The sequence below is a fragment of the Gopherus evgoodei genome, chromosome 1 (assembly GCF_007399415.2).
Source record: "Gopherus evgoodei ecotype Sinaloan lineage chromosome 1, rGopEvg1_v1.p, whole genome shotgun sequence".
Lineage (NCBI taxonomy): Eukaryota > Metazoa > Chordata > Testudines > Testudinidae > Gopherus > Gopherus evgoodei.
The window spans coordinates 171,885,450-171,911,934 of NC_044322.1; the positions used below are offsets into that span (position 1 = coordinate 171,885,450).

The following is a 26,485-nucleotide window of genomic DNA, read 5'->3' on the forward strand; positions in this document are numbered from 1 at the left end:
TCAGCTCCTAAAGGGCCCCTCACTTCTCAAAGCACAGACAACAACCAGAAAGGTCCTGTCCCTGCATCGCACTCTGGGTCTCCAACTTGGAGAAGTCTACACTAACACCACACAACATATGGACTTCATCAGAGCCATTCTGGACTCCTCTTCTGCCAGAGCATACTGAATCAGGGACCGATTACCGCAATGGCCAACCTTGTCTCAACAATATAAGAGAGTCCATAAAACACTGCAAGGGTGTGCCGGCAACTTCTGGGCCATGTAGCAGCCTGCACATTTGTGACTCCCTTAGCAGGACTTCACTCTGTGTCCTTAAGCATGGTTGAGAACCGTCTACACAGCCAACAGACACAATCTATCCAAGCAGATTCCAGACCTCAGAAGGTCCCCAATTCTATGAACTGGTGGAAGTATCCTCAAATGGTGTGCATGGGAGTTCCATTGGTACTGCCCCTCCCACGAGGATTATCACCACAGATGCCTCCCTCATAGTTTGGGGTGCACACTTCCATCACAGCATTTCACCTTCCGTAGAGTATTCTTAGTCTTTGCCCACCCCGCTATTGCAAAAGCCTATTCAACCTCTTCCTGCCTGTCAAGGAAACAATTCCACCATGGGACATCGCCTTAGTTTTCAGTGCTGTAAGGAAACCCACATTTGAACCTCTGAGGAGTTGTTTCCTCTTTCATTTGTCCCTAAAGATCTCATTCCTCGTCACTATTACTTCCACCAGGAGCATGGGGGAATGTCAGTCCTTAAAGACGGACTCACCATATATGATGTTCTACCAAGATAAGATGACTGTGTCCACTCTCACTTCCTTCCTAAACTCTTCTGAATTCTGTTAATGAAGAAATTCACCCCCTAGTATTTTACCCCAAGCGTCACCCTTCAAGAGAAGAAGGGAGCCTCTATACACTGGACATTAAAAAAGCTTTTGCCTTGACAGGATTAAGCCCTTTCAGGCATCCGCTAAATTCTTCCTCTCTTTTGAAAAACAAATGAAAGGACATCCGATCTCTAGCCAAAGACTGTCCAAATGGATTGCAGATGCTGTAATGCTAAAAAGCTTTGGTGGTGGTTCTCCTCTGAGAGTTATTGCTCATTCCACCAGGGCACAGTCTACCTCTGTAGCACTTCTCAAAAATGCACCCATTTCAGACATATGTAGGGCACCTACCTGGTGTTCGCCTAATACATTTTACTAGCATTATGTTCTCGTGCCCGATTCCAGGACTGACACAGCTTTCCTATGGTCTGTACTATATCTGCTTCCTTGGTACCCCTCTCCATGATGGTGGTACTTCTTGGGAGTAGTCAAAGGAGAAGTTACTTATCTTGCACAATAACTTGAGTTCTTTGAGATGTCTGTCCCTATGGGCGTTCCACTACCAGCCCTCCTTCCCGTCTGCCTTGGAGCTCTTTCTTGGGACTTCCATGATTGAAAAGGAACAGATGTGGTGGGTCGATCTTTTCCTATATGCTTTTGTATTGGGGCATGAGGGTGACTAGAGCACAGATGCAGACCTGCAGACGCTACTGACAAAAATCTTCAATCGAACGCACATCTCAAATTACAATACAAAATAAGTGACTTCTCCACCTTTCTTGTTCCACATTTCTGGGATTAGCCAAAATAGGACAGTTAAAAGAGCCTGTAAATGTTTAAACTATCACCTCATGTATGTTCTTAGGGCTTCTGATTTCAACTGATAGATGCTTGTAGAAGTTTATTGAGGTCTAGGCCATGACTTACAAGTTAGTTAATTTCAGGTCGATTTGTTTTAAAATATTTTTCAGTCACAGTATGACCTCTGAGCTTCTAACCATTATCTAAATACCAGCCACACTACTCCTAATCAGTTCAAAAACAAAATACTCTGGAGTTCAGAAGCAGGCAGTGCAAAACTTGCTTACTTTAGGATTCGCAGCATCACACTGGCTACTAAAATGTATTTCACTACTCTTTGGCCAGTCATTGTTGAAGACCAGAAACATCCCTATATAAAACAAAATAGCCTAATTTGAAAGGCGTCATCTCATTTTCAGGAGAAACAGTGTGCATTGCTTTTTTTGAGTTAATGTATTTCCATTGTAGAGATGCATTCTAACAAAATTGCAGTTCAGCCTTAAAGTGTATTAGAAATGCATATACAGTGAATCTTTTTCCTTCCTTTCTAAATAGCATGTGTAACTGTGAACCCTATATTTTTTCTCCTGTGACACTCTGTACCTCAAGGCAGCACCCTGGAACCTCCATATTCACCATGGTGATATGATTAATATGTTTTGTACAAAGTATACGTTGTGAGGCATCATTTTAAAAGTCTTGATCTGTTGAAAGTTAATATCCTGTTGGATTGTGTGACTATCATTGTATGTGAATTATGAAGTATTACTATGTGAGTTACTGAAATATGTTGTGAGATTAGGAACACCCACAACCAGCCTTTCAGTTACAACCATTGAGTAGCCATCCATAGCTATACAGTGTTAATGGCTCATCAACACCCATCAAGAAAAGAATCCACTATCCCAGAGACTATTTAGAGAAGGCACATATGCAATAGAGCAGGGGTCCCCAATGTGCCCGTGGATGCCAGGGCGCCCGCTGGGGCATCTAAGTGTGCCTATGTACTGGCCAGCAGACGAGCATCTGCCAAAATGCTGGACGCCTCTGGATGCTGCTGCTTGTCAGCGATATTTCGGCAGCGACGCCTATTGACGTTGCCTCTTGGCAGCATTTCGGCAGATGCTCGTCTGCCGCCATGGTCCTCTGTGGCTCGTCATCTGGCACCTGCCAGATGAAAAAGGTTGGGGACCACTGTTAGAGACTACTTGACCAGTGGGGATGGCCTGAACCCCTCATCACAGCAAGGATCTTTCCTGCAAGCTGAAAGAAATTATAAAAGAGGGGAAGTGACATCATCACTTGGCCCCTCTCTCTCTCTCTCTCTCTCTCTCTCTCTCTCTCTCTCTCTCTCTCTCTCTCTCTCTTCCCCCCTCCCTGCCCCCATCTCAACACCTTGAAGGAGGTCTGGAGAAAAAAGACTTTCAACTAGGGAAGATTGGTCCCAGACTGGAAGGTTAGTCCCAGTCTGTTTATTGAGGAACTGTAGCCTGCTTGTACCATCTGTCAGGGTGAGACATTGTTTGTTTCAACTTTGGCTTAGACTAAAAGTTTAGGATTTAAAATGCGTGTTTCTATTTTTATTTCTTAAGGTAATTGTCTCTGACCTTTATGCCTACCACTTTATAATCACTTAACATTTAGCTTTCTGTAGTTAATAAATCTGTTTTATATTTTACCTAAAAACAGTGTGATGTGGCTGAACTGCTTGGGAAATCTTAGCTCAGGTTAACAAGGGCTGTTGCACATGCAGTGCCCTTTTGTCAGAGTGGTGAACTAGGTAATGAGCTTACATTGGCCAGACTGCTGACCAGTGCAAGACGGCACAGTTCTGAGGTGCAGGCTGGAGAGCTGAGGGGAATTGGCTGAAGCCTCTCTATTGATGGTTCATGAGTGACTGGGAGATCATTCACACAACTCAGTTGGCTGTGACCCAGCCTGTGGATGTCTGTGTACATGCAATGCCTGTCAGAGGCTTGTAGCTTGATATCAGCATCACAATGTGAGAGGCAGCCCAGATTAGTGGGTTTGGAGGGCTCAGTGATCCCACAGTCCAGGTTGCACCCCAGGGACCCTGTCACGCCTGCCATTTGGAAACAGTATTTAAATGAGTTTCTGTTCTAAATGTCATGAAGGCTGCATTTTCCATTGAGGGATGGGGAAGGGAAACCTGTGTATTTTGCAGGAAAGTTGGGGTGTTTTTATTTATTTATTTACTTGCAATAGTGCAAACAGAAGTCACTGTTGTTTGGACATGCAGTGTTCAGTGGAAGATGTTCTACTAATGCACAGAAAGGGCTGTCTTAAAAGATTGCTGCCTAGGAATGAATTGAGAACATTCATGAGCAAGGTCACGTTTTTTATAACAATTTACACTGATTTCAAATGGCACATATAGAACACACAGTCAGAGAAGGAAACAGCAATTGCCCCCCTTTGCAAAAGAGAATTGCTTTTTGTCCCTGTGGCAGGTGACCTTTCAGATTGTTCAAAATATGCTTACTGCAAGTTTTCCTTTATCATTCTTCTGCCAATACTGTGCTTGGGACATAAGAAAGTTCAGTTCTTTGTTTTCAGCATGCATACAGAACTGACTAGCAGAAATTGCACGTAGTCTTGCCCTGTTCTGATCAAAAGCCAGCTGAGGTACTCCATCAAAAACTAGAAGAGTTTGTGATGTGAATGAATGCCTTTTAGAATCAGTTGAAATTGGTTCATTTTAACTGAGGACATAAAATTGATTTAAAACTCTTATTTTTCTCTGAGATGAAAAGGTCAGTATGTTAACCCATCTAGTAACTCTACTTCCTCTGCTGATGCTGGAGGGTCTGTTAAACATCTACAGTTAATGCATTGCTTCATTTCTAGCAACCTCAAGTTGAGAGAACTTGGATGATGTTCAGACACAGTGATCCGTTTCTTGTTTTTAAATTGACAAGATTCTGTTAAAGTTGCAGCTATTCTTTATAAGGGAAGAAAAAGAGATGATTATCTGCACTATGTTATTTGACTGTTGCTAAATCCCAAACCATCAGAGAAAAACTCAAAAGTTATGCTCCATGTTTTGGTGCTGTTTAGGTCATGAGGGAATGGGAAGAAGCAGAACGCCAAGCAAAGAACTTGCCAAAGGCTGATAAGAAGGCTGTTATCCAGGTAAAGAAAAACACAATTACAAGCAGACCAATTGAGGTTGTAAATAAAATACGAACCATGCTAGCTGTGGTATAATTTGGAAGCATATTTGTGTTGGTGAATTATTATTTTCTGCTTTTACTGTTGCTCTTTTAGCTGCCAGATATCGGTTTATGCGCTTTTATACTTAGCAGCTGAATTGCAGTGGAGAGCCTCACAATGTACAGTGTTACCACTGTAGGGGAAAGTTTTCAATGAGATTAAGATTTATCTTCAGAAAGAGTTGGGAACCCCTTTCCCTTAGGCCACTTTGACCATCCCAGCTGGAGTGAGTAGTTACACCAGAATTGTAACAGTATCAACTTTTGATACTGCACGAGTATCTTGGTTCCAAGTAGAAATGGGCAAACAGGTTTTGGGAGGTTGGAATAGGAACCAACCCCACTCAGAACAAACATTCAGCCAAAGGAATGGAAATGAGCTATTTTTCTTTCTGAAATATTGGGAATGTTTGGAGGGCCTGTATTAGGGCAGAGGGTTCTTCAAGTGATTTCTCATGTGTATTCCATAATAGATGTGTGTGTTCGCCACGTGCACCGGTGCTGGAAGTTTTTCCCCTAGCAGTACCTGTAGGGAAGCGCCCTAGTGACCCCTGGAGTGACACCTCCATGGCGAAGTATAAGGGGCACTGCGTGCTCCCCCTACCCTCAGTTCCTTCTTGCCACCGGTGAAGGTGCTTCAGAACTGCTCTGCTCCAGCTTTGCTGTAGCTTGTCCCCAAAACAGCTTGTTCATTCAGCGTATGGTACCTGTAGTTAGTTAATTAGTTTAGTTAATTTAGTTTAGCTAGGGTGCCTGGGTTGGGGCATACCCCATGCCCCAGGTTTTAAGTCGTGCAACACTTGTAGGCGATCTATGCCAGTGAGTGATCCGCACACGGACTGTTTCCTGTTTGAGGGGAACCCATCTCAGCAATCGCTGCAAGATTTGCAAGTTGTTTAGGCCTCAGACCAAGAGAGAAAGGGACATTAGGATGTGGGCTATTCTGATGGAGTCGGTGCTGACCCCAGCTCTGCCACGCCGCCCTGAGTCGGTACTAGGCACTGCGATGTCGGTGAGTGGCAACCCTTTGGTGCCATAGACTACTCGGTACCGACTGCTCCCCGTCCACAGGGCACGCCGAGAAGGCTAAGAGGAGGCCTTCTTTGCCACAGCACTAGAGTAAACCCAGGACAGAAGCTAGAGCCATGTTGGGCAGTTCTCGATCCCCGCCGGCCTATAGGCTTCTGACTCAAGTCGAGTGGAGTAGCCTGGCCCATTCGGAGCAGGCCTCCTCAGCTGTCCAGATGCCCTCCACACTGGAGGCCCTGCTGGCAGCCCAGGATGTTATGTCCATGCCGGTACCAGGAGCACCGCTGCAGTCAGCCCCGTGCTCCAGAGACAAGCTGCCGCTGGGATCTCGCAGTCATCCCTGGCTCAGTACCAGTCTCGGTCTAGAGAATGTTCCCGATGCCATTTGCTGCCTAGCGACCGTTCAGGGCAAAGTCCACATGGATCACCCTCAACGCCCACCAGGCTGTTTGGTTTACTCAGTGGCCGGAGCCTCAGAAGGACCATCGACATCCCTCTCCAGATGTCCAAGGAAGAAGTTGGTGGGAGGCCAACCAGGTGGTGGACCCTCCGATGCTGGTGGACACACAAAGTACCAGACCGGCCTCCTCACCTTCCCTGGATGAGGCAATTACAGTTCCTCCTGCCTCTGTCTCACAGGAGGACTTTAGGGCCCACAAAGAATTCTTAAAAAGGGTGGCATCAAGCCTCCACCTCCAGGCAGAGATGATGGAGGAGCCCTTGGACTCCCTGTTCAATGTAGTATCCTCTTCAGTACTGGGCAGGGTGGCCTTTCCTCTCCACGACGGGGTGGCAAAAATTTCAAATGCCCTGTGGCAAACCCTGGCTTCATTGGCCCCCATCTCTAAGAGAGTGGAACACAAATATTTTGTACCCGCCAGGGGCATGAATACTTATACACCCACCCTGCTCCTAACTCCCTGGTGGTTGAGTTGATCAGCGACAGGGAAAGGCAGGGCCAACTAGCCCCTACCCCAAAAAATAAAGATTCAAGGAGGCTGGACTCATTTGGAAGAAAAATGTATTCATCCTCAAGTTTCCAGTTACGGGTGATGAACCGTCAGGCTCTCCTGGGCTGGTATGAGTTCAATCTGTGGGACTCCCTGCCCAAGTTTGAGGACTCCCTCCAGGAGCACGACAGGAAGGAGTTCAAAGCGCTGGTGGAGGAGGGCACAGCGACTGCCAGGGCAACCCTGCAGGCAGCTTCGAATGCAGCAGCCGCAGCCACGCGGTCCATGGCTTCCGCAGTGTCCATGAGAAGGGTGTCATGGCTCCTGCTGTCTGGGCTGTCCAGCGAGGCGCAGACCTCCCTGCTGGACCTCCCATTTGACGGCAAAGCTCTGTTTGTGGAACAAACAGATACAAAGCTGCATGGCCTGAAAGACTCTCACATGACTCTCCGGACTCTGGGCCTCTATGTTCCAGCTCTGGCCAAACCTAAGTTCAAGCCACAGCAGACTCCTGCTCAGGCTACCTATTCAAAATATGAGACCACTTCTAAGAAGTCGCGGGACTATAAGAGGCACTCATAGAGGCAGTCTCTGCCTGCCCTCCAGCCTGGGTCCTCCAAGGGCAAGCAAGCAGGGAAAAGGGGGTTTTGACGGGACACTTGGGGGCGCCCTGCCTGTTCTCATCAGGGATCTACCCTCAATAAAGCTTCCCTTCTCCAATTGGTTGTGTGATTTCCTCCTGGAGAGGTCACTACTGACCTTGGACCAATGGATCCTCAACACCATCTCCTGGGGCTACATCCTCCAGTTTACTTCCTCTCTGCCCAACCGCCCCCATCCCTCCTGGGCAACCCCTCGCACAAGGTGGCTTGGCTCCTGGGCCTAGGAGCAGTGGAAGCGGTACCAGGGGATTTCAGAGGCAAGGGGTACTACTCCCACTATTTCCTTATCCCGAAGGCCCAAGCGAGGCTCAGGCCCATCTTGGGTCTGCAAGGCCTGAACAAGTACATGGTGAAGCTCAAGTTCTGCATGGTCTCCCTGGCCTCAATCATCCCCTCCTTGGATCCCGGGGACTGGTACATCACCCTTGATCTGCAGGACGCGTACTTCCACATTCATATATTCGAGGGGCACAGCCGCTTCCTCCATTTCACAGTGACGCAGGAACACTACCAATTTACGGTCCTCCCGTTTGGGCTGTCCATTCCCCCAGGGTATTCACGAAATGTATGTCGGTGGTGGCAGCCTACCTCAGGCGCCAGGGGGTCCAGATCTTCTCCTATCTGGATGACTGGTTGGTCAAGGGCAGCTCCCGGTCGCAGGTGCAGGATCACGTGGCGCTCCTTTTGTCCACTTGCACCATTTGGGCCTGTTGGTAAACAACATCAAGTCCATGTTAGTCCCGATACGACGCTTAGAGTTTATTGGGGTGATCCTGAACGCCTCGTCGGCCAGAGCCTCCCTCCCACCAGACAGGTTGGAGACCCTGAAGGGGTCATCGACACAGTCACAAGGTTTCCGGTGACAACAGCCAGAGTGTGCCTCTAGCTCTTAGGTCACATGTCGGCATGCACGTATGTGATCCGTCATGCCAGATTCAGGAAGAGGCCCCTCCAGCTCTGGTTGGGCTCGGAGTTCTCCCAAGCTAGGGACAGGATGGACAAAGTCCTCACGGTGCCCGAGCCAGTGATCACCTCCCTACGGTGGTGGTGCTCCCTGAGGAACATGCTCCAAGGAGTCCTGTTCAGGGGCAGGACCCTGGAACTGGAGTCCAATGCATGGGACCTGGGATGTGGGGCCCATGTGGGGAACGTTTAGACCCCAGCTCTGTGGTCGGCTCAGGATCTGACCCTCCACATAAACGTCAAGGAGCTCAGGGCGGTACGGCTGGCATGTATGGCCATCTGCTCGCACCTGGAGGGCTGGGTCGTCAGGGTCCTCACGGACAACATGGCCTCGATGTTCTACATCAACATGCAAGGTGGGGCCCGATCCTCTGCTTTCTGCCATGAAGCCCTCAGGGTGTGGGACTTTTGTGTAGTGCACGACATCTGCCTACGGGCCTTCCATCTGCCGGGTGCCCAGAACGTGCGGGCGGATCGCTTGAGCAGGGACTTCTCCTCTTAGCATGAGTGGTCTCTCCACCCAAAGATGATGCACAGACTTTTCCAAGTGTGGGGAACTCCCCAGGTGGACCTGTTTGCCACTCGGCAGAACTGTTGCTGTCGCTGGTTCTGCTCTGAGGTGGGCTGGGATGGGGCACTATCTCTGATGCCTTCCTCCTGTCCTGGTCAAGCCAGTATCTCTATGCCTTTCCCTCATTCCCGCTGATCAGCACGGTCCTGGAAAAGATAGACAGACAAGGCCCAGGTCCTTCTGATTGCCCTGGCGTGGCCCAGGCATCATTGCTACAAGACCCTCACGATCCTGGCAGTCACCCTGCCGTTGCCCTCCCGCCTGGACCTGCACTCGCCTCCTCCACCCCAGCCTAGCGGCACTCCACCTCATGGCGTGGCTACTCAATGGTTAGTAAGGGAGAAAAGGACGTGCTCAGAAGGGGTTCAGTGTGTCCTCCTAGAAAGCAGGCAGCCCTTCACATGCCGAGCCTACTTGGGAAAGTGGTCTCAGTTTTCCAGATGAGCAGACGAGCAGGGCATTTCCCCGGTGGCTGCTCCAATCCATCTTATCCTGGACTACGTCCCCAGGGCCTGGCGCCCTCGTCAGTCAAGGTGCACCTGGCAGCCATATCGGCCTTCCATCGGCCGGTGCAGAGCCACAGGATATTCTCCCATGCAATGATAGGCCGATTCCTTAAGGAGTTAGATTGCCTCTTCCTGGATGTTAGGCCCCCAATCCCGCAGTGGAACCTATACCTGGTGTTGGCCCTTCTCACCGGCCCTCCGTTTGAGCCACTAGCCAGGTGCTCCTGGTCACATCTCTTGTGGAAGGTGGCCTTCCTGGTTGCAATCACATTGGCTAGGCAGGTCTCTCACCTCCGAGATGCTGTACACGATGTTTCATAAAGATAAAGTCCAGCTCAGCCCACACCCTTCGTTCCTCCTGAAGGTGGTCTCTGCCTGTTACATGGGTCCGTATATTTTTTCTGTCGGTCCTCTGCCCCAAGCCCCCGTGCGTCCAGTGAGGAGCGCCACTTCCACATGCTGGATGTGAGACGGGCTCTGGCTTTTTACCTGGAGTGGACTAAGCAGTTCAGAAAGTCCTCGCAACCATTCATCGCTTCAGCTGAGCACGTGAAAGGTCGGCTGATCTCCATTCAGCGGCTCTCCAACTGGATCACCTCGTGCATCTGTACCTGTTATGATCTGGCCGGAATCCCTCCATCACCAATTGTGAAGGCGCACGCAACTAGGGCGCAGGCCTCATCAGCTGCCTTTTTGGCCCATGTCCCCGTTTGCAGGGCTGCCACGTGGTCTTCAGTTCACACGTTCACCTCACATTATGCGATTATCTCTCAGGCCAGAGAGGACACTGGGTTTGGCAGGGCCATGCTCCGTCTCGAGTGTCTGTGAACTCCTACCCACCTCCAACAGATATAGCTCAGAATCACCTGCTATGGAATACACATGAACAATCACTCGAAGAAGAAAAGACAGTTATCTTTTCCATAACTGGTGTTGTTCGAGATATGTTGCTCATGTCTATTCCACATCCCTCCCTCCTTTCCCTCTGTCGGAGTTGTCTGGCAAGAAGGAACTAAGGGTGGAGGGAGCACGCAGCGCCCCTTATACCACACCATGGAGGCGCCACTCTAGGGGTCGCTAGCACACTCCCGTATGGGTACTACTAGACGAAAAACTTCCGGCACCAGTGCACATGGCGAGCATGCACACCTGTTGGGGAATAGATATGAGCAACAGATCTCGAAGAACACCATTTATGGGAAAGGTAACTGTCTTTTCATCAAATTTATCTGAATATGCTAATAGAAAGAAAGGACAGCATTCCCCCTCCACACACCCAAATAGCAAACTAACCACACACAAAAACGTAGCCCAAGTAGAGCTGCCTATAATCCAAAGAGCCAGAGACTCCTTTGGTCCACTGGAGCCACTTCAGTTAATGCAGAAGGCATTCATATACTTCCAGGTTGGTTTCAGTGCAGCATCACAAGACAGATACAAATCAAGAACCAGCATATTACTTATTAAATCCCACAGTCTCGCTTTGTGTCTTTTGTTTATTCAGCCTTTTCCTATCAGACTTTTTCCAGCTTGTGGCCATTTTTATTTCTCAGTGACCAATGTTTAGTAAATTTCTGATGTCTTATTCTGCTGAAGGTGGAATTATTTTTCCCCCATATATATGTTCATGACAGTCAGAAGATCCTGAGAATCTCTAAGGGCAAGGTGCCTACTAAAATCAAATGCTTTCCTGCACTGAATCTTATCACCTTGAACAGGATCCCTAGGCTCACATGAAGAATTCATGTGTTGTCATGCTGAAGTAGTAAAGAATATTTGATTGGTTAGTATGCCCAGATGATCAGACATGGTGAGCACCTAAGCTTCCATTTTAAGCCAGTGTGGGGAGGGTTCAGAAATTCTACAGATCGACACACTTGTCTGTAGTAAAAGGCAGGTCACTTCCATCATTTGTAGAAAAGGATTTTAATGCTCTGTGCAAAAGGTACTTAACCCTTGCTCTGCCAACCTCTTTAACCATGGTTCTACTATTGTTCTTTAAACATGAAACACGCAGCATTTCCAAGAGAAAGTGGAATTACTGGAACAAGAAGCAGCGAATGAGAGACAGCAGCTAGTAGAGACTCACATGGCCAGAGTGGAAGCCATGCTAAATGACCGTCGCCGCATTGCTCTGGAGAACTATATCACAGCTCTGCAAGCTATCCCTCCCAGAGTAAGTAGAATACCACAGACTTAACCTGCTATGTAGAAATCACATCAGGTATCCTAGAGACAGGAACACACCAAAGTACAATTCCCCTCTATAAAGGCGCAGAATAACATTTTCTTTTCCCTCATGAGAGATTCACTAAGGATATTGCCCAAATTTTTCAAATCTGGGTTCCTAAAGTAATGCCCCTTAATCTGTATTTAGGCATCTGATACTAAAAGCTACCTGAGCTTCAGAAGTTAAAAGCACCCACAAATCCCAACAAAGTAATAGTTAAGTGCTACAGTGTGGTGTGCAAACAGTAAAAGGTGCCCTTTCCATCTCAAAAGTTTTGTAATTTTTTTGTGTGCTTAAATGTTGGGATGCTGGGGGATAGAGCTCTTGTGTGAGGGTTGTTGGGCATTTGACTTGAGCTCCAGAACAGAATCTTAAATATAGTAGATGTGCTAAATATTGTTGTTTTTAATTGTGATATAAACAGCAGTTTCAAGATGTGGATTGGATGAAATTTTTAGTGAATCCATATTTGTAATGACTAAATTTAGTCCAAAAATAATAGGTCTGTATTTCCCAGAGAATAATTAGCCCACTCAGAATTTGTGGAAAACAGTCAATCATTTTCTATTTTACTGACAGTTATTAGATGGAAAAACCCTCAGGGCACTGACAAGATTTTAAGTCAATGTACAGATTCAGCAACATTAGAAACTAATGCAAGTGATAAATTTGGAGATGCATCCAAAGCATTCGTTAATCTGCCAGAGCAGAAAAAAAGACAGTCGAAAATACATAGCTACTGAGATTTTGAAACAAATATTCCTATCACCACCACACATTTGTATGGTTAAAAGTCTGAACAGTTCTCTGATGTACTAGAATGTTGGTGATGATGACCAGGAGTTCGGCTTATGCAAGAGGTTTAACCTCTCTTACTTATCAGAATAGACACTGTCAGCGAACCTCTCCCTGATGTCACTTGAGTAGGATGGTTTCCTTTATGGAAAAAAATCTGCTTTGCAGGGAAAAATTCCCCTTTGGAAGGAAAACTGCTTGTCAGCTGGATAGTGTGGGAGACTGTCACTACTTAACCACAGTGGTAGGAAAGATTTAAAAGCTGGGCTTCCACGTTCCAAGATTGTGCAGTGTGCGACGCAAGGCAAAAACCAAAAATTCCTACAAACAAGTCTTTCAGATAGATGATTAATGTGCAACAGCATTGTAGCTATAACAATAAATATTTTTAAAATGAGGAAGACTAGATTGCAGGTGAAATCACAAATTCTCAAAGTCACAGATTTGAAGATGCTAGGGTTTGGGGTGTTTTGGTTGGTTGGTTTTGTTTTTAATTAACCAGTTAATATTTCATCATCAGCTTTAACTCAGCCCCTCTATTCTAAAATCTTGGTACGCTTGTTTATCCTGCAGATAAGGTTGTAGAACCCTATTTCTCGGCACCTAAAGGAAACTGAAATCTTCCCAATTACATATATAAATGATGATAATGCAGTCTTTTGTAAGCTCCAACAACTTGAGCTCACCTTTTTACCTTGTATCAATTAAAAGGGGAATCTCAGGCCTCTCCTGTGAAGGCCTGTAGTGTATATCCTGTTTATTCAGGGTGAATGTGAAGAAGCTTGATCTCTAGTGTATATTTTGGAGCATGAGATCTCTGATTAATTTTGACAGGATGGAAAGACATGCAGTCTGTGGTGTGGTAGTGGATGGTACAGGGTCTTGTGCACCGTATGTTAAGAGTAAGATGTGACAAGTTGTGGCCTCTGACTCGTACTATAAGGATAGTGAAGAGTGTAGTCTCCAGCCCTTAATTAGTGGGTAGGTTAGCAATTTATAGATCAACGCAGTTTCCTTTGGGATAGTGCGGCCAGTAGCTCATAGCTGAAAATTACATGGGGGGTAGTGCTTGAGATAAATCTAATCATAGCTTTTCTACTGATTTACTGCATGGCCTTGGGCAGAGCACTTAACATCACTGAATTTAAGTTTTCCTCTCGGTAAAACGTGGATAGCATATCTGCCTTACAAGAGGATTGTGAGGAATAAATAAACTTCTAAAGTATTGGAGAGCCTCCAGTGAAAGGAGTACAAAGGAGTAAATATTTTAGTCTAGGTTTGGGAAGCAGAGTAACTGATGTGCAGATTTGGGGTTAGCTCTGTGTCAAATAGAGCTAAATCTTTTCCTATTTAAAAAAAAAAAAAAAACCTATTTGGACTGACAGCCTGTGGCATCCTTTGGACTGATATGTTGAGTAATGTGGATTTACATTACATCATAATATCATAAAAACGCTTTCAAGGAGAAGATAATCTAGTGAGATGGGGCAGTGAACTGGGACCCAGCAGATCTGGGTTCAGCTCCTGGCTCTTCCTAGTGACCCTTGGAAAGTCAATCTCGCTGTGCCTCAGTCCCCCTTATGAAAGCTACTCTCATACCTCACAGCAATGCCATTAATAATGGCAAGGTGCTGTGATACTACAGATAAACACCTAGCAAGGCGTTAGACATTCCCAGGGAAAAGAGTGGGACCGGGGTGGGGCGAAGGGAGGAAGTAGGGTTAAAATTAAAACAAAAACTGGGGAAAAGGTAGTAAAAAGATTGTAAAACAGGAGAGAACAGTTTTGAGTGCTGTCAGCCAAGAACAGTACAGTTTTACATGCACACTTGCGTACTCCCAGACACACACTTTCCAGGCTATTGTCTTTTTTGGCCCGGGGCACCCTCACTGGTTTTGGCATCTTGCACATCAGTGCTGAGGAACTGGAATTCAGTTATAATTTTATTTTGTGCAGGACAGATTGGTATAACTGCAATATTTTTGAAGTAATTGTACACCACAGTACAGTCCCAGCTACATAGATGTTCTGCATGGTGACCCAGCATTCAGGAAAACAGAGAAAATACAAAATGGAGTCACATAGCTCAAGGCCTGTTTAAGAACAAAACTAAGCAGAAAATTGAGAGAGAGAGTGCAATTGAAAGCAACATCATGCAAGCTGTCCAAAACCTCAGAGCTGAGCCTCATCTCCGACTCTTTGTGCAGCCGAGCTGCTTCTGTACTTTGTTGCCTTTGGAAATGGAATGCAGCTGTTCAGTCTCCAATGTCAAAATATTGCACTGGTTTTCACTGCTCAATGGCATTACTGCAGACTGGAGGATTAATGGCAGGTGGTGTTAATATGTAACTACAGTTAGATAATCAGTAGTTTTGTTCTTCATTTTGCAAATAAAAAAACGGGGAATACATAGTCATAGTTCTCTCTGAGTAGGTTAACTCAAATATTTGTTCACGTTTTATTTTTCACGTGTACATCGAGTTTAATTGGCTTCCACTCCTTTTCTTCCTCTCCCTCACCCCCCCCCCCATTTGATCTTCATAGTTACCTTTGGCTTCCCATGTTAAAAACTGTTTTTTCCCCTCAAGTTCACAGTAGTATAAGAAAGGAAGTATAAGGAAAAAGTTCAGAGGCTCATTTTCCCACTGCCTTGTACACTGTGCAGAGGGTTTAAAATGCTACCGTCCTGATTTGAAAACACTAGGCACAAGTGTAAATGACAGCCCATGGGATAAGGCCCTGAATGTCTATCTGAGTTTCAGCTGCCATGTTGTTTTTGTTCAGCTGCTTTAAGACGATAGTTTGTGCTTTTAGGGCAACATGGCTCACTTGCAGAAGGTGGTAGTGCCCTCTGCACAATGGGGTAGTGTTTTGGCCATCATGGTGGGAGAGAAGGGCATGTGAAGAGACCCTAAGGGGCCCCCTGAGCACTGCAGGTCTTTCTTGAACCCAATTAGGCTGCTGTGGGAGGTGCAATTGGAGGATAGGCCAAAGGGGGAGGGTGTTTTGTATCAGCAGTTGCACTGATCAAATGATCAAAATACCTGGAGTTCGGAAAGAGGGGCAGCAGCCACTATTCCAGCCCATAGACCCACTCACCTAAACCCACAGCGTGGAGTTTTTTGCACAATTATGGGATTTGTGCCAGGAGGAGTGGGTTTCAGCTTTTTGTTTAAACTGGGTCAAACTTTGAGAAATCAGCATTTTTCCAGCTGCTGTTGAAAATGCTTTTGTGTGGATCAAAATGATGAGGCTGCTCAGAATTTTGCATGGAAGTTTCTCTAGAAGCTGTTTTTCAAATACACAGAATTGCTTTAATTGGGTTTTTGTTGTTGCTGTTTTTCAGTGGTCAGTATTCTGTACTAGCAAAATGGGAGTCAGCTTGTTGTCTGTATCAATACAGACTAAATTTGATAAACTTCCATTTTCCATAAACGCAGTGAAATTGTTGTTTCAAAACACATTACACACGAGTCACTGAGATTGAAATGGTGGTTTAATAGCGTAGGAAGGTAATAAGTTCAAGGATTGTATAATATTTCTCACCTGCTTGCAACTGTTGTATCAGAGCTCAAATTTCTGATAATGTCTGATTTCTGGGTCAGGAAAGAGACCAGTGAGACACTTTTCATTGTAATTGCTTCTCAAAAAGAAAATATAAGAATTTTCATGTGCTAACTTGGTGGGTATAAATAAAGCCAGACTTCCACCAGTTAATCATTTCCACAGACTCCAGTATAGAGGAATCCTTTGGGTACTAAAGCTGAAAGTTGGAATAAATGAGAAAATAAAGAGAGAGGAGTAATCCTCAGGATATACATTAATAGAATTCCCTTTATAGACAAATGGCAAGGAACTGTCAACGTTGACTAGAATAACATCAAACTAAGGCCTTCTTGATATGGCAAAGATTAGTAGAAAATGGAGATAAAGAACTTTTTATATTTAGGATGTTATAGGAACAGCTTCTATTAGGCTATACTTTGCAGCCTTCTGTTTGCTTCATGGAAGTATTTCATAAATGAATGCCTAGAACCGTGAATTCACCATTATGGGGGTGAGTGTTCTCTCATAATACCTTACATTTATAAAGCTGTTTCATCAAGAAGGGTCTCAAAATGCTTTTTTGACCTTGGATGTAAAGATCACTTCTCCCACCATTGAAATGCAGCCATTTCTGGAGAGAAAATTCAGCAGCTATTGTGCATTAGGAAGATATCAAGAAAAACTTGAACAAATAAAATTACAGGAGGGATTTAGACAGACATTCTAATTACCTGAGTTTGGAATTTGTCCAAGACATTAGAATTAACACTTCACTCTTGGAAGTGGAAGTGGAAAAAGTTGTCTGTGAATATTCATGGATTGTTTATGGTCATGAAACATTTATTTTGTGTCTCATCCAAGTGATGGCACTGGCAGTAGCAAATCTCCCACAACTCCAACGTAAGGCATAGATTCGGTACTACTATAACTAAGAGGAATAGATGCCATCTGCCAAGTTGTCATCAGAGTTTCCTGCTTCATTTGGACTTTCATTGTCTCTCTCAATTTCCAAACTGTTATGGAAATTTTAAGATTTCATGATTAAGCACACTCCAGTCAGGAAATTACACAGTCAAGGTCATATTTGCAACTTTAACTCTGTCCTTTGTATACATTTTCACAATATGTAACAAGACTGTTTCCCAAATAATAGAGTATAGACGCAAATGCAATATCTTGTAATAACGTGTATGCAGGATGAGCTGAATGGAAGACATTCACAAACCAACTATGAAAATTACAAATAACCATCATTACACAGCATGCTCCACACTAAGTCTACAGTAATAGACTAACAGTTAAAATTGACTGGCCTGTGGTAAATTTGCAGCTATATTACATTGTAGTTAACTGTCTCATCATCTGAATTGGACCAAGAAAGACTGCGGCTGAGTTGATAGAAAGATATATAGTATTTGGGTGCTAACAGATTAAGTTTTAAAAAAAGAACTTATTTTCAAACTTACCAGAGAGAAAACTTGTCTGTAAAAGTATTTGCTAGGCCATTCTGGCAATTAATTTAAGTATAAACGATTATAAATATGATTGTAGAAAATAGTGCAGTATATACTAGTATTCTATATTATTGGAGAAATAATATGTGATCATGTAATTAGGCTGTATCATACGGAATACAGAGAAGGGGACTAAGTTTTGTTTGTATTTTAAAAGGCAGGTGTTTGAATCTGCTGAAAGGTTAGGAGTGTTAAATTAAATTCCATAGAAGATGGGTTACTGGGTAGGATGCAGGTGAAGTAATCAAGAGTGCTTGATGAGCACAAGCTCTCATACCACTCCACAATTTATTACATAGATAACCTCAGTCTGTTTGTGTCTGCACACATATGCACACTGTTCTTCTTAACATATAGATAATGTGAGCATGCCCTTGCTCTTAAGAAATTTAGTCTCCGTGCCAACCAATCAGGATTTTGCAGTGTTCTGAAATCAGCATTACACAATATTCTTAATGAAATAAGATGTGTTCAAAATGTTGAGGAATTCAGGATGCTGCTGCTTAGGAGGTAATTTAATTTCTTGTTACTGGATTAATAAGAGTAGCCGAAAGGGCCAGTCACGATAAATGTGTGTGTGAATGAGTAAAGTCAATTTGCAAAATACAGTTTGCTTTCTGATAAAGTGAAGTGAGATAATAAAAAAGATTTTGTCAATTCTCGCTGGACTGTAATGAAAATTATTCTATAGGGCTCAGACAGCCCCTGCTTAACTGCCTTATGTAGCTTATTATCTGTTTGGCATACAGTCCTGCAGCTGTTTGTTTATTATTATTATTAATAGTAGTAGTAGTAGTAGTAGTATAGCTACAAATGTATAAACAGAAAAAACATTCTTAAAAATAGGGAGCAGAATTTTCAATTGATAAGTACCATACCCAGTAATTTTTCAATAAGTATCAACCCTGCAGATTAAATATCAAATATAAGACATGCAGGGCTGACTCAGTGGTCTAGAGGTAGTGCATTCTTACGCAAAGGGGATCAGAATGCAGACCTTAAGATTTAAATGATCAGATAATAGCAGTGTTTTCACTTATGCATTAATCTGAAGGTCCCTTCCCCACCTCCCCCTCCAGCTGTAGGAATCCATGCCCTAAAATTACAATAATCCATCCAGCTGTAGGAACTGGTCCTGCATCCCTTCAAAGTGGGTAATTCTCAGTGAAGAGAATGGGAGTTCTGCATGTGATAGGATTGCAAAGATTTGGCCCATGCTGCAGACTTAGTTTTTGTGGGGTGGACACAAGATCACTTTAATCCCTTCTTAAAGCCCAACTCTGCCAGGATGCCCGCAAGATGCTATCTGCTGAGAACAGCTAGGCAGGAAGTGAGCCTACCTAATGTTCATTTTGCTAAGGCATGCTCCTTTTCCTGTCATCTCCTTCTCTATCTCCTCAGTATCCCCTTGTTTGCTGCATCCACCTAGATTACAAACTCTTCGGGGTCAGTGCTGTCTTTTACTATATCTTTGCCCAGTTCCTAGCACGATGAGGTCCTGATGTCAGTCAGGGCCTCTAGTTACTATTTTAATACAAATAACATTAAACTGATCTTTAGATAGTTAGATAATCAAGGGGCAAGTACCACCACTTCATTATTCTATATGCATATCTCCAGCACCAGCAGTTACCAATTTATTATATTCTTTTTCCTTTATCATCCTTGAAAAGTAATTTTCTTTTTCCACAACCAAAATTGTGTTTATAAAACATAGAGGTTATTTGTGGTCCCAGCCACACCCAAACAGGCAAAGCTGCTCCTGTGCTTTCATTGCTCCTTACTAAATTTAACAGCTTTGTCTAGAATTGAGTTTCTTAAATTTTTGGCATCAGACTGGAGAGGAGAGAGAGTACTGACCTCTTCCAGAAAAAGCATGAGTATGATCATTTTTTCTTGTACAACTGAAGACTCTGGAAAAGCAGAACCAATAGACAGTATTTCATTTGTTTTGTTGAGCCCAAAGTAGAAATGACCTTACATATCTCCATTTAATCATGGAAGCTTGTAGATTATTTGCTCAACTATGCACAGGGAGTTGGTGGCAGTGATAGGAATATGACCCAGATCTCCTGACTCAATCCCCTCTAATAACTACTGGACATCAGGCAAGCCTGAATGGTTTATTACATGTCCCCAGGGTGCCTCTGCATTGCCCTACCCTTTGTTCTCCCTCTTCCAGTCCCTTTTACAGAGATTCCACACACTTGCTGATCCAACCACCACCCTGATTGGGGTCCGGGTTTATTCAGACAATAACTCAAAAGTAAAACTCAACGTTCCAAAAATCTGTCCCCAAAGCATGGCTCTTACCTCAGAGCCGTGGGGAGCGAAAGGGGTCCTTCGTAAAGTTCTTTCTTTTGAGTTAATAGGGGTGACCCGCCTTGTGGTTCAGCTTGCAAATGTCTTGCTCAGAGCTAACTCCAATGTAGACTTCCTAGATTCAGCTCCCACAAACAGCTGCTTCTCCTCTCTTGTAGGGAACCATCTGCTTGAGGCTCCCTCCCTGCACCAGGTCTCTCAGTTTAGCTCATGTAACAAGCCTGATCCTGCCTTCAAATCTCCTGCAGGCAGCTACCTCACTCCGTCTCGTCCCCTTTGCTCTCTCACACATATCTGTGGGGATGAATGTTGTGGCAGCAGTCAAGAAATCCGGTTTTATAGATGCATGTAATCCAGCTCTTCCAGTGATGGATCCATTCACAAGCTCCTAGCTATTGGCAAATGAACTTTATGAATCAGTGTGAGACAACAGAATTTTTCACAACATCAAAAACTCTCCTTAGCTTTAAGTCACGCTTCTTCAGAGTCCCGATTTCCTAACCTTCATTGTGCTGTTTGATAAATAAGTAGACCATTCATTACTGTCCAGGTCTTACTTTGGGTCAGTATAGTTAAAAGCAAACCTGCAGACCTGTTTGAGCACATGCAGAATATCTAGTGCTTTTTTTTCCCTCTGGTGAAAAGAAACTAAGGTGTCACTGCAGTACAAAAACCTGTACATTTAATAGTTCATTTGATGTCTTGTGCTTTTAATTAAGTTTCATGTGCAAACATCCAAGAGTCGCTTCTTGGCAAATGGTGCTCTAGTCTCTCATGATTTATCTGTTGTATCTTCCTGTTAGTAGTAAGTTTTGGGCTTTTCTCAGTTTTTTCAATAATTACGCTTAAAGTATGTTGCCATGTTATGCAGATGGGGCTCGCAGAATAACTGGTCCTTAAGAGGAATTTATTATTGCTACAGCAATAAGACTTCTCTTAGTATAGTTGTCCCAGATAATGTAAATCTTCCTGGGTCTGATCATCACAGTAGACGAAAACATGTTGAAGGAAAACAAGAAATGTGTCCCATGGCATTAAACATGAAACTTAAATGGAGACTCTCTTCAGGAAATAGAAATTAATCTGTTTGTCTTCTCTGCCCTACCTATTTTTATTTTTTAATATTTCTTGAGGCAAAGAGGACTGAAATGTCAACAAAGATAATCTCACTTCCTTTCTTTGACATTCCACCATTGTTTTAAGACCTCCTGTGCTTCCTTTCTTCTCTAGGCTCTGTATCTGTAAACCTTTGACAGTTATTGTTTCAGTTCAAGTTGTCCTTCCTACAGCACTCATAAGGTTATTTACTTTTAGGGATTTTGTCCGTAGCAGGAGTCTGCTGGCAGTTTCATTCCAAGACTACCACTAATGAGTTTCAGTTCTAAAGCCAATAAAACTTTTTATTTGACTTTGGAAACAATATTGCATTTTTTTTTTATCTCTAGGCTAGAAATTTCCTTAGAAGAGATTTTCTTTTTTCTTTTCTTTCCTTTTTTAAAGATTTTTGAAAGCTAAAGAGATCCTTAACTCTTTGAACCCTATACATCAGTGTACACATCCTGATTAAATTTCAGCAGGCTTTATCCCTATAAATGAGCACCTTATCCCAGTCTTTTTCACAGCTTCTGAACCCATTCTCGATTCACTCCCACCCTACTCCTCCAGGAAAATGGGAACCTAGAGGTAGGGAAGGGAAAGTGGGGACCCAGGAGGGGAGGGATCTGGGTTCTGAGGGGGGAGAGGATAGAGATGAGGGAACATAGAGCCCTTGACATGGGAAGACATTGGGGGGGAAAGGGGAATGGGAGGGCACACAGAGCCTCTCCCTTGGGGAGGGTCAGTGGTATGGGCACAAATCCCCTTTACATGAGGGACGGAGAGGGAAGAGTTGCATAGGGTCCCTGAAATGGAGGGAGATGGGAGGGTAGCCCACAGGAAGCTAGTGAGAGGGAAGTGAAGGAATGCAGAGAGTCCCTGGTGGGTGCAGTGTGTTTGGCCTAGACAAGCTGTGGAAATGTATGAACTCCTCATTTCAGGTAAGCCTCAATTAGCATCTTAACTAGGCAGTTCCTGTCATGCAGTTCAGGTTGATTACTTATTGCTGACACCAACAGTAAAACAGTTACTGGGTACATCTACACTGCAGTTAAACACCCACAGCTGGCCTGTCCTGGCTGACTCAGGTTCAGGTTGCGGGATTGTTTAATTGCAGTGTAGTCTTGCAGACTGGAGGACAGGCTCTTTGACCCTGTGAAGTGGGAGGGTCCCAGAGCTCAGGCTGCAGCCAATACTGCAGTTAAACAGCCCTGCAGCCTGAGCCCCAGTCAGCTGGCGCTGGCCCACTGCGTTTTTTAATTGCACTGTCAATTTACCCACTGAGAGAAATGTAACAGATGGAATTTAAATTGGGCCAAGCTGGACATTCCCAACGCGCTCTAGTGGTCATATCGATCTGCGGCCGTTGCCCAGCTGCATAACCTGCAATATACTGATCAAGTGATTGGATGTTCTTCCCAGTAGTTGCACCTTCTTCAGTGGGCAGGTGTTGCAAGCAGTGACTGTTTTGGTGCTTTGTCTCAGCCTCTGATCTAAGATATCCCAGTGCTCAAAAATGCAGAAAAGTATATTGAATTCAGAATTTTCTCCTGCTTTTCTTCCATAGCCTCGCCATGTGTTCAATATGCTGAAGAAGTACGTGCGTGCAGAGCAGAAAGACAGACAGCATACCCTCAAACACTTCGAACATGTCCGCATGGTGGATCCAAAGAAAGCTGCCCAAATCAGATCTCAGGTAATAATCAGTAAATAGGGCAAGCAACGTTTTGAACTATTGCAGATCTACTATCAGCAATTTAAATTAACTTCTGTCTCCTGAATATACACTGTAAACTGTGATACTATCTGCTAAATATTTGACTCCCTCTTTTTTACAATTTTAAATACAATAGGGTCTTAAACATTCTGACCAGGATTTCTGTAGTCATTTGTAAGGATACTTCATGGTGCCCATAACTATAAATCGTGCATTTTGTTTGTGTCTAACGCTTTTCAACTGAGATCACTGTATTTCATGGCACATCGACCGCTGAATGATGTGCAACCCTTGATACATTTGTTTTGGAACAGTTTTTTCATATTTTTCTTGCAAATTACATAGAACAAAAAAGAAGCCAACAGAGATGTAGTTGACTTTCAAGATGCCAGTTAAACTTGTAGATACGGTGGCTGAATTTGAAAATATGTGAATCTGTAGAATCTGCTTTTTCTTTACTGATACCATGTAATTGGAAACTCTGCCCCAGCTGTGATTCTTGAACTGCTAAGGCATTGCTTGCAGCCAAATTAAAGACATGTAATTCCATTAATGTCGTGGTTTACACAGTGGACACCCTTTAGTTTGAACTTCTATGCCAGATTTGGAAGACGAGATTTTGTTTCAAAATCACTGGAATCTGAAATGTTCACCTCTTAACTATCCCCTGAAGGAACCTTAAAAAAATCCTTTCTTTTTTTTTTTTTTACCTTTAATATGACCATTTATCTTAAAATTTGGATTACTTTAAAACTGAGGCTGTGTGCAGCTGAAATTTGCAGTATACAGGGAAGTTTGGCAGTTGCTGGACAAGGAAGAATGAGAATTGGCAAATGAGAAATTAGAACAAGGAATGCAGATGTTTTTCTGAATGTAACTGCACTGGTGCCTGTGTTTTCTCAGCACAGCAGAACTGCAATAGAGCAAATGTGAGTGCTGAGATCTTGGTATTGAGGGATTTTTCCTCCTCTATATTTTATTGACTTCTAGAGCTGGTCAGAAAATTGTTTGGGAGGGCAGGGGGGGGGGGAAGGTCTGCAGAAAAGTAACTTTTTGGTGAAAAATTAAAAACCAAAATATTCTAGTTATGAAAAGCTACCGCAGTGCCTCGTAGGAGTTGTAGTTTGGGTGTCTTATGTCTCCACTTTCTTGTATAGAGTGGGCTTCCTTGTCAAATTACGTCATCCATAATGCACCATGGTCTAGCCTCTTGGTGGTGGGAGATGGTGCTTCATGGGAATCCAGTCGCATGGTGCATCATGGGAGAGGAAGTCCAGTTGGCAAGCCCAGCTCATAGAAACTGAGGACATGAGATAACAAAACAGAACTACAGCTACCACAGCTGCATTTCTCAACTGAATAATTTTTACTTTTGGATGAAATCATTTTGGTTTTGGAACATTCAGTTTTTCATCAAAAAATCAAAATTTTACACAGAAAGCAAACACTTTCTGTGAAAATATTTAGTCAAAAACCCAATTTTCTATCAAAAAGCAGGTTCAACCAAAAAATTTTGACCACCTTCATTGATACCCTCATCTCATTCAGTCCTTGTTCATGTGTTTGGTATGGACAAGGATGCTAAGACAAGATGTAAGCTCAGATGCAGGGACACAAGAAGGGGCCAGACAGCAGAACCATTGCCAGAAAGACTGTTTCTGTGTCACCTGCCAAAGAGAGCTGAAATGTGCAATGCTGGAGACTTGCAGAATCCACGAGGCATGCCTCAGTGTGTTTATACCTTCTTCCTCTGAAAACTGTCATGCTTTGTAATATATAGATCTGCAGTGATGACTGTAGGTAAAATGCTAATGATTTCCCCTCAAAATGGATCTTCTATTTCATTAGGTTATGACACACCTACGTGTGATATATGAGCGCATGAACCAGTCTCTTTCCCTTCTCTACAACGTACCAGTGGTTGCTGAGGAGATTCAAGATGAAGTGGGTAAGTTAACTGTTTGTTTGGTTTTTGTATAAGAATCCTAAAGATCTAGAAAGGAATTGAGTCTTAATGTTCAAATAGAAAAAGTGTTAAAATACAGTGCTTCCTTTGTTTATAGTGAAAATAGCTAGCGAATTAAGAGGACAAACCTGTCAATGTTTTAAAACTATAAATGGGGACATTTCGGGGGATGTAAATTATGGACATATCTTTTATCTTGATGTACTTTGGACTACGATGAACTTTCTAGAGGGACTGAATGGAAAAAGATTATTCATATTTTGCTTGCATAATGGCCTCTCCCTCCTACATTATTTTTTTGAAGTGGCTATCTTTTAATACAGGATTTTAATTCTCACAGAATATATGCAACAATGTCTTCACAGTTTTTGTTTGAGTGTATTAATTTACACTTGGCACCCACACACTGTAAAGAAAACAGCTGTTAACTCTTGTCACCACTAGACTTGGGAGGATAACTGATGGAGGTCAAATCATACTTCTTTCTTTTGGATATTTAATTCAATGGGATAAATCTAATTTAGGTGTCTTGGGAAGACCCCAAGCAAAATATTAACTTAAGCATCTTTCCTCTGACTGATCATTAAGATGCTTTCAAGCTGGCATATTTCCAGTTAAATTTCAGCAATTCTATGTCACTCGTTGATATGACATGGGAAATTTGAGAATGGCAGTGAGTCATACCACTGTAGAGTAGAGGAAAGTTAAATGACGTAGAGGAACCATGCGTCTAAGTCCTCCATGAGGGTTTTTATTGTGCTAGTTTAAAACTCCTGATTCTTCTTAGAGTGATGGTACCTATTGTATTTCACTGTGGGTTACTCATGTGCACCATGTGCCTGGAGTTGGAGCATTTGATAGTGTCTGTTGCTCTGCCCATGTATCCTGGTTCCCCACATGTTTCCGTCTGAGGCGATAAAGAGCAGGGTAGACCGACCGCATCTTCAGTTCCTTCTCATCACCACATGGTCCAGGTCAGAACCTTCAGTATCCTAGTCTCTTTCTTCCCTTATCTCTGGTCAAAACTATCATCACCAGTGTGTCCCTGTGAGGCTGGGGAGTCCATGTTGACAACCACATGACACAAGAGACACGGACACCTGGAGAATCTAGGATGCAGATCAGTATTCTGGAACTTAAAGCAATGAGGAAGGCATGCAAGTTCTTTCTTCCACTCATTTGCTCCCTTATGTCCTGATTATTTCTGACAATACCACCACCATTTTCTGCATCAAGGAATAGGGGGCAGAGGCTTGAAATCCACAGCCCTGTGTGCCAAAGTGGTCAGTCTCTGGAACCCTATCTCCAGCCTACTTTCCAGGGATGCAGAATGTGCTTGCAGACTCACTCAGCAGGCACTTTGCAATTGACAAGGACAACATCTTCACACAATGGGAAATTCCAACCAGAGACATATTTGCTTCTCAGGCCAACAACAAGTGTGCCACATATTGTTCCCGGGGAGCCCTCAGTTACCACTGTCAGGGCAGTGCTTTCCTGGTCAGACCAGAACAACTCTGTCTTCCCCCAACTATTGCTCATATCTCAGGTGCTACCTAAATCTGATGAGACAAGGTGACAGTCAACATGATTGCCCCCTTCTGGCCCAGACAGTTCTGGTTCCCCAACCTGCTGTACATATATCCCATCCACCGATTATCATCTCAAATTTTCCCAGTCTTCTGACCCAGTGCAGCAGCAGGATCAAGCATCCCAATTCACGACTGCTCCACTTCAGAGTGTGGTATTTGG

The 26,485-nt window shown here is 43.9% G+C and overlaps 1 protein-coding gene across 1 annotated transcript in view; it reads left to right on the forward strand.

The window, feature by feature from the left end:
* Nucleotides 1-26,485, forward strand: part of APP (amyloid beta precursor protein) — a 360,227-nt gene that overhangs the window by 264,943 nt on the left and 68,799 nt on the right. The window contains 4 exon segments of the mRNA XM_030579633.1: nucleotides 4,713-4,787; nucleotides 11,566-11,724; nucleotides 22,618-22,746; nucleotides 24,616-24,715. Of these exon segments, the coding sequence (XP_030435493.1) occupies nucleotides 4,713-4,787; nucleotides 11,566-11,724; nucleotides 22,618-22,746; nucleotides 24,616-24,715 (463 nt within the window).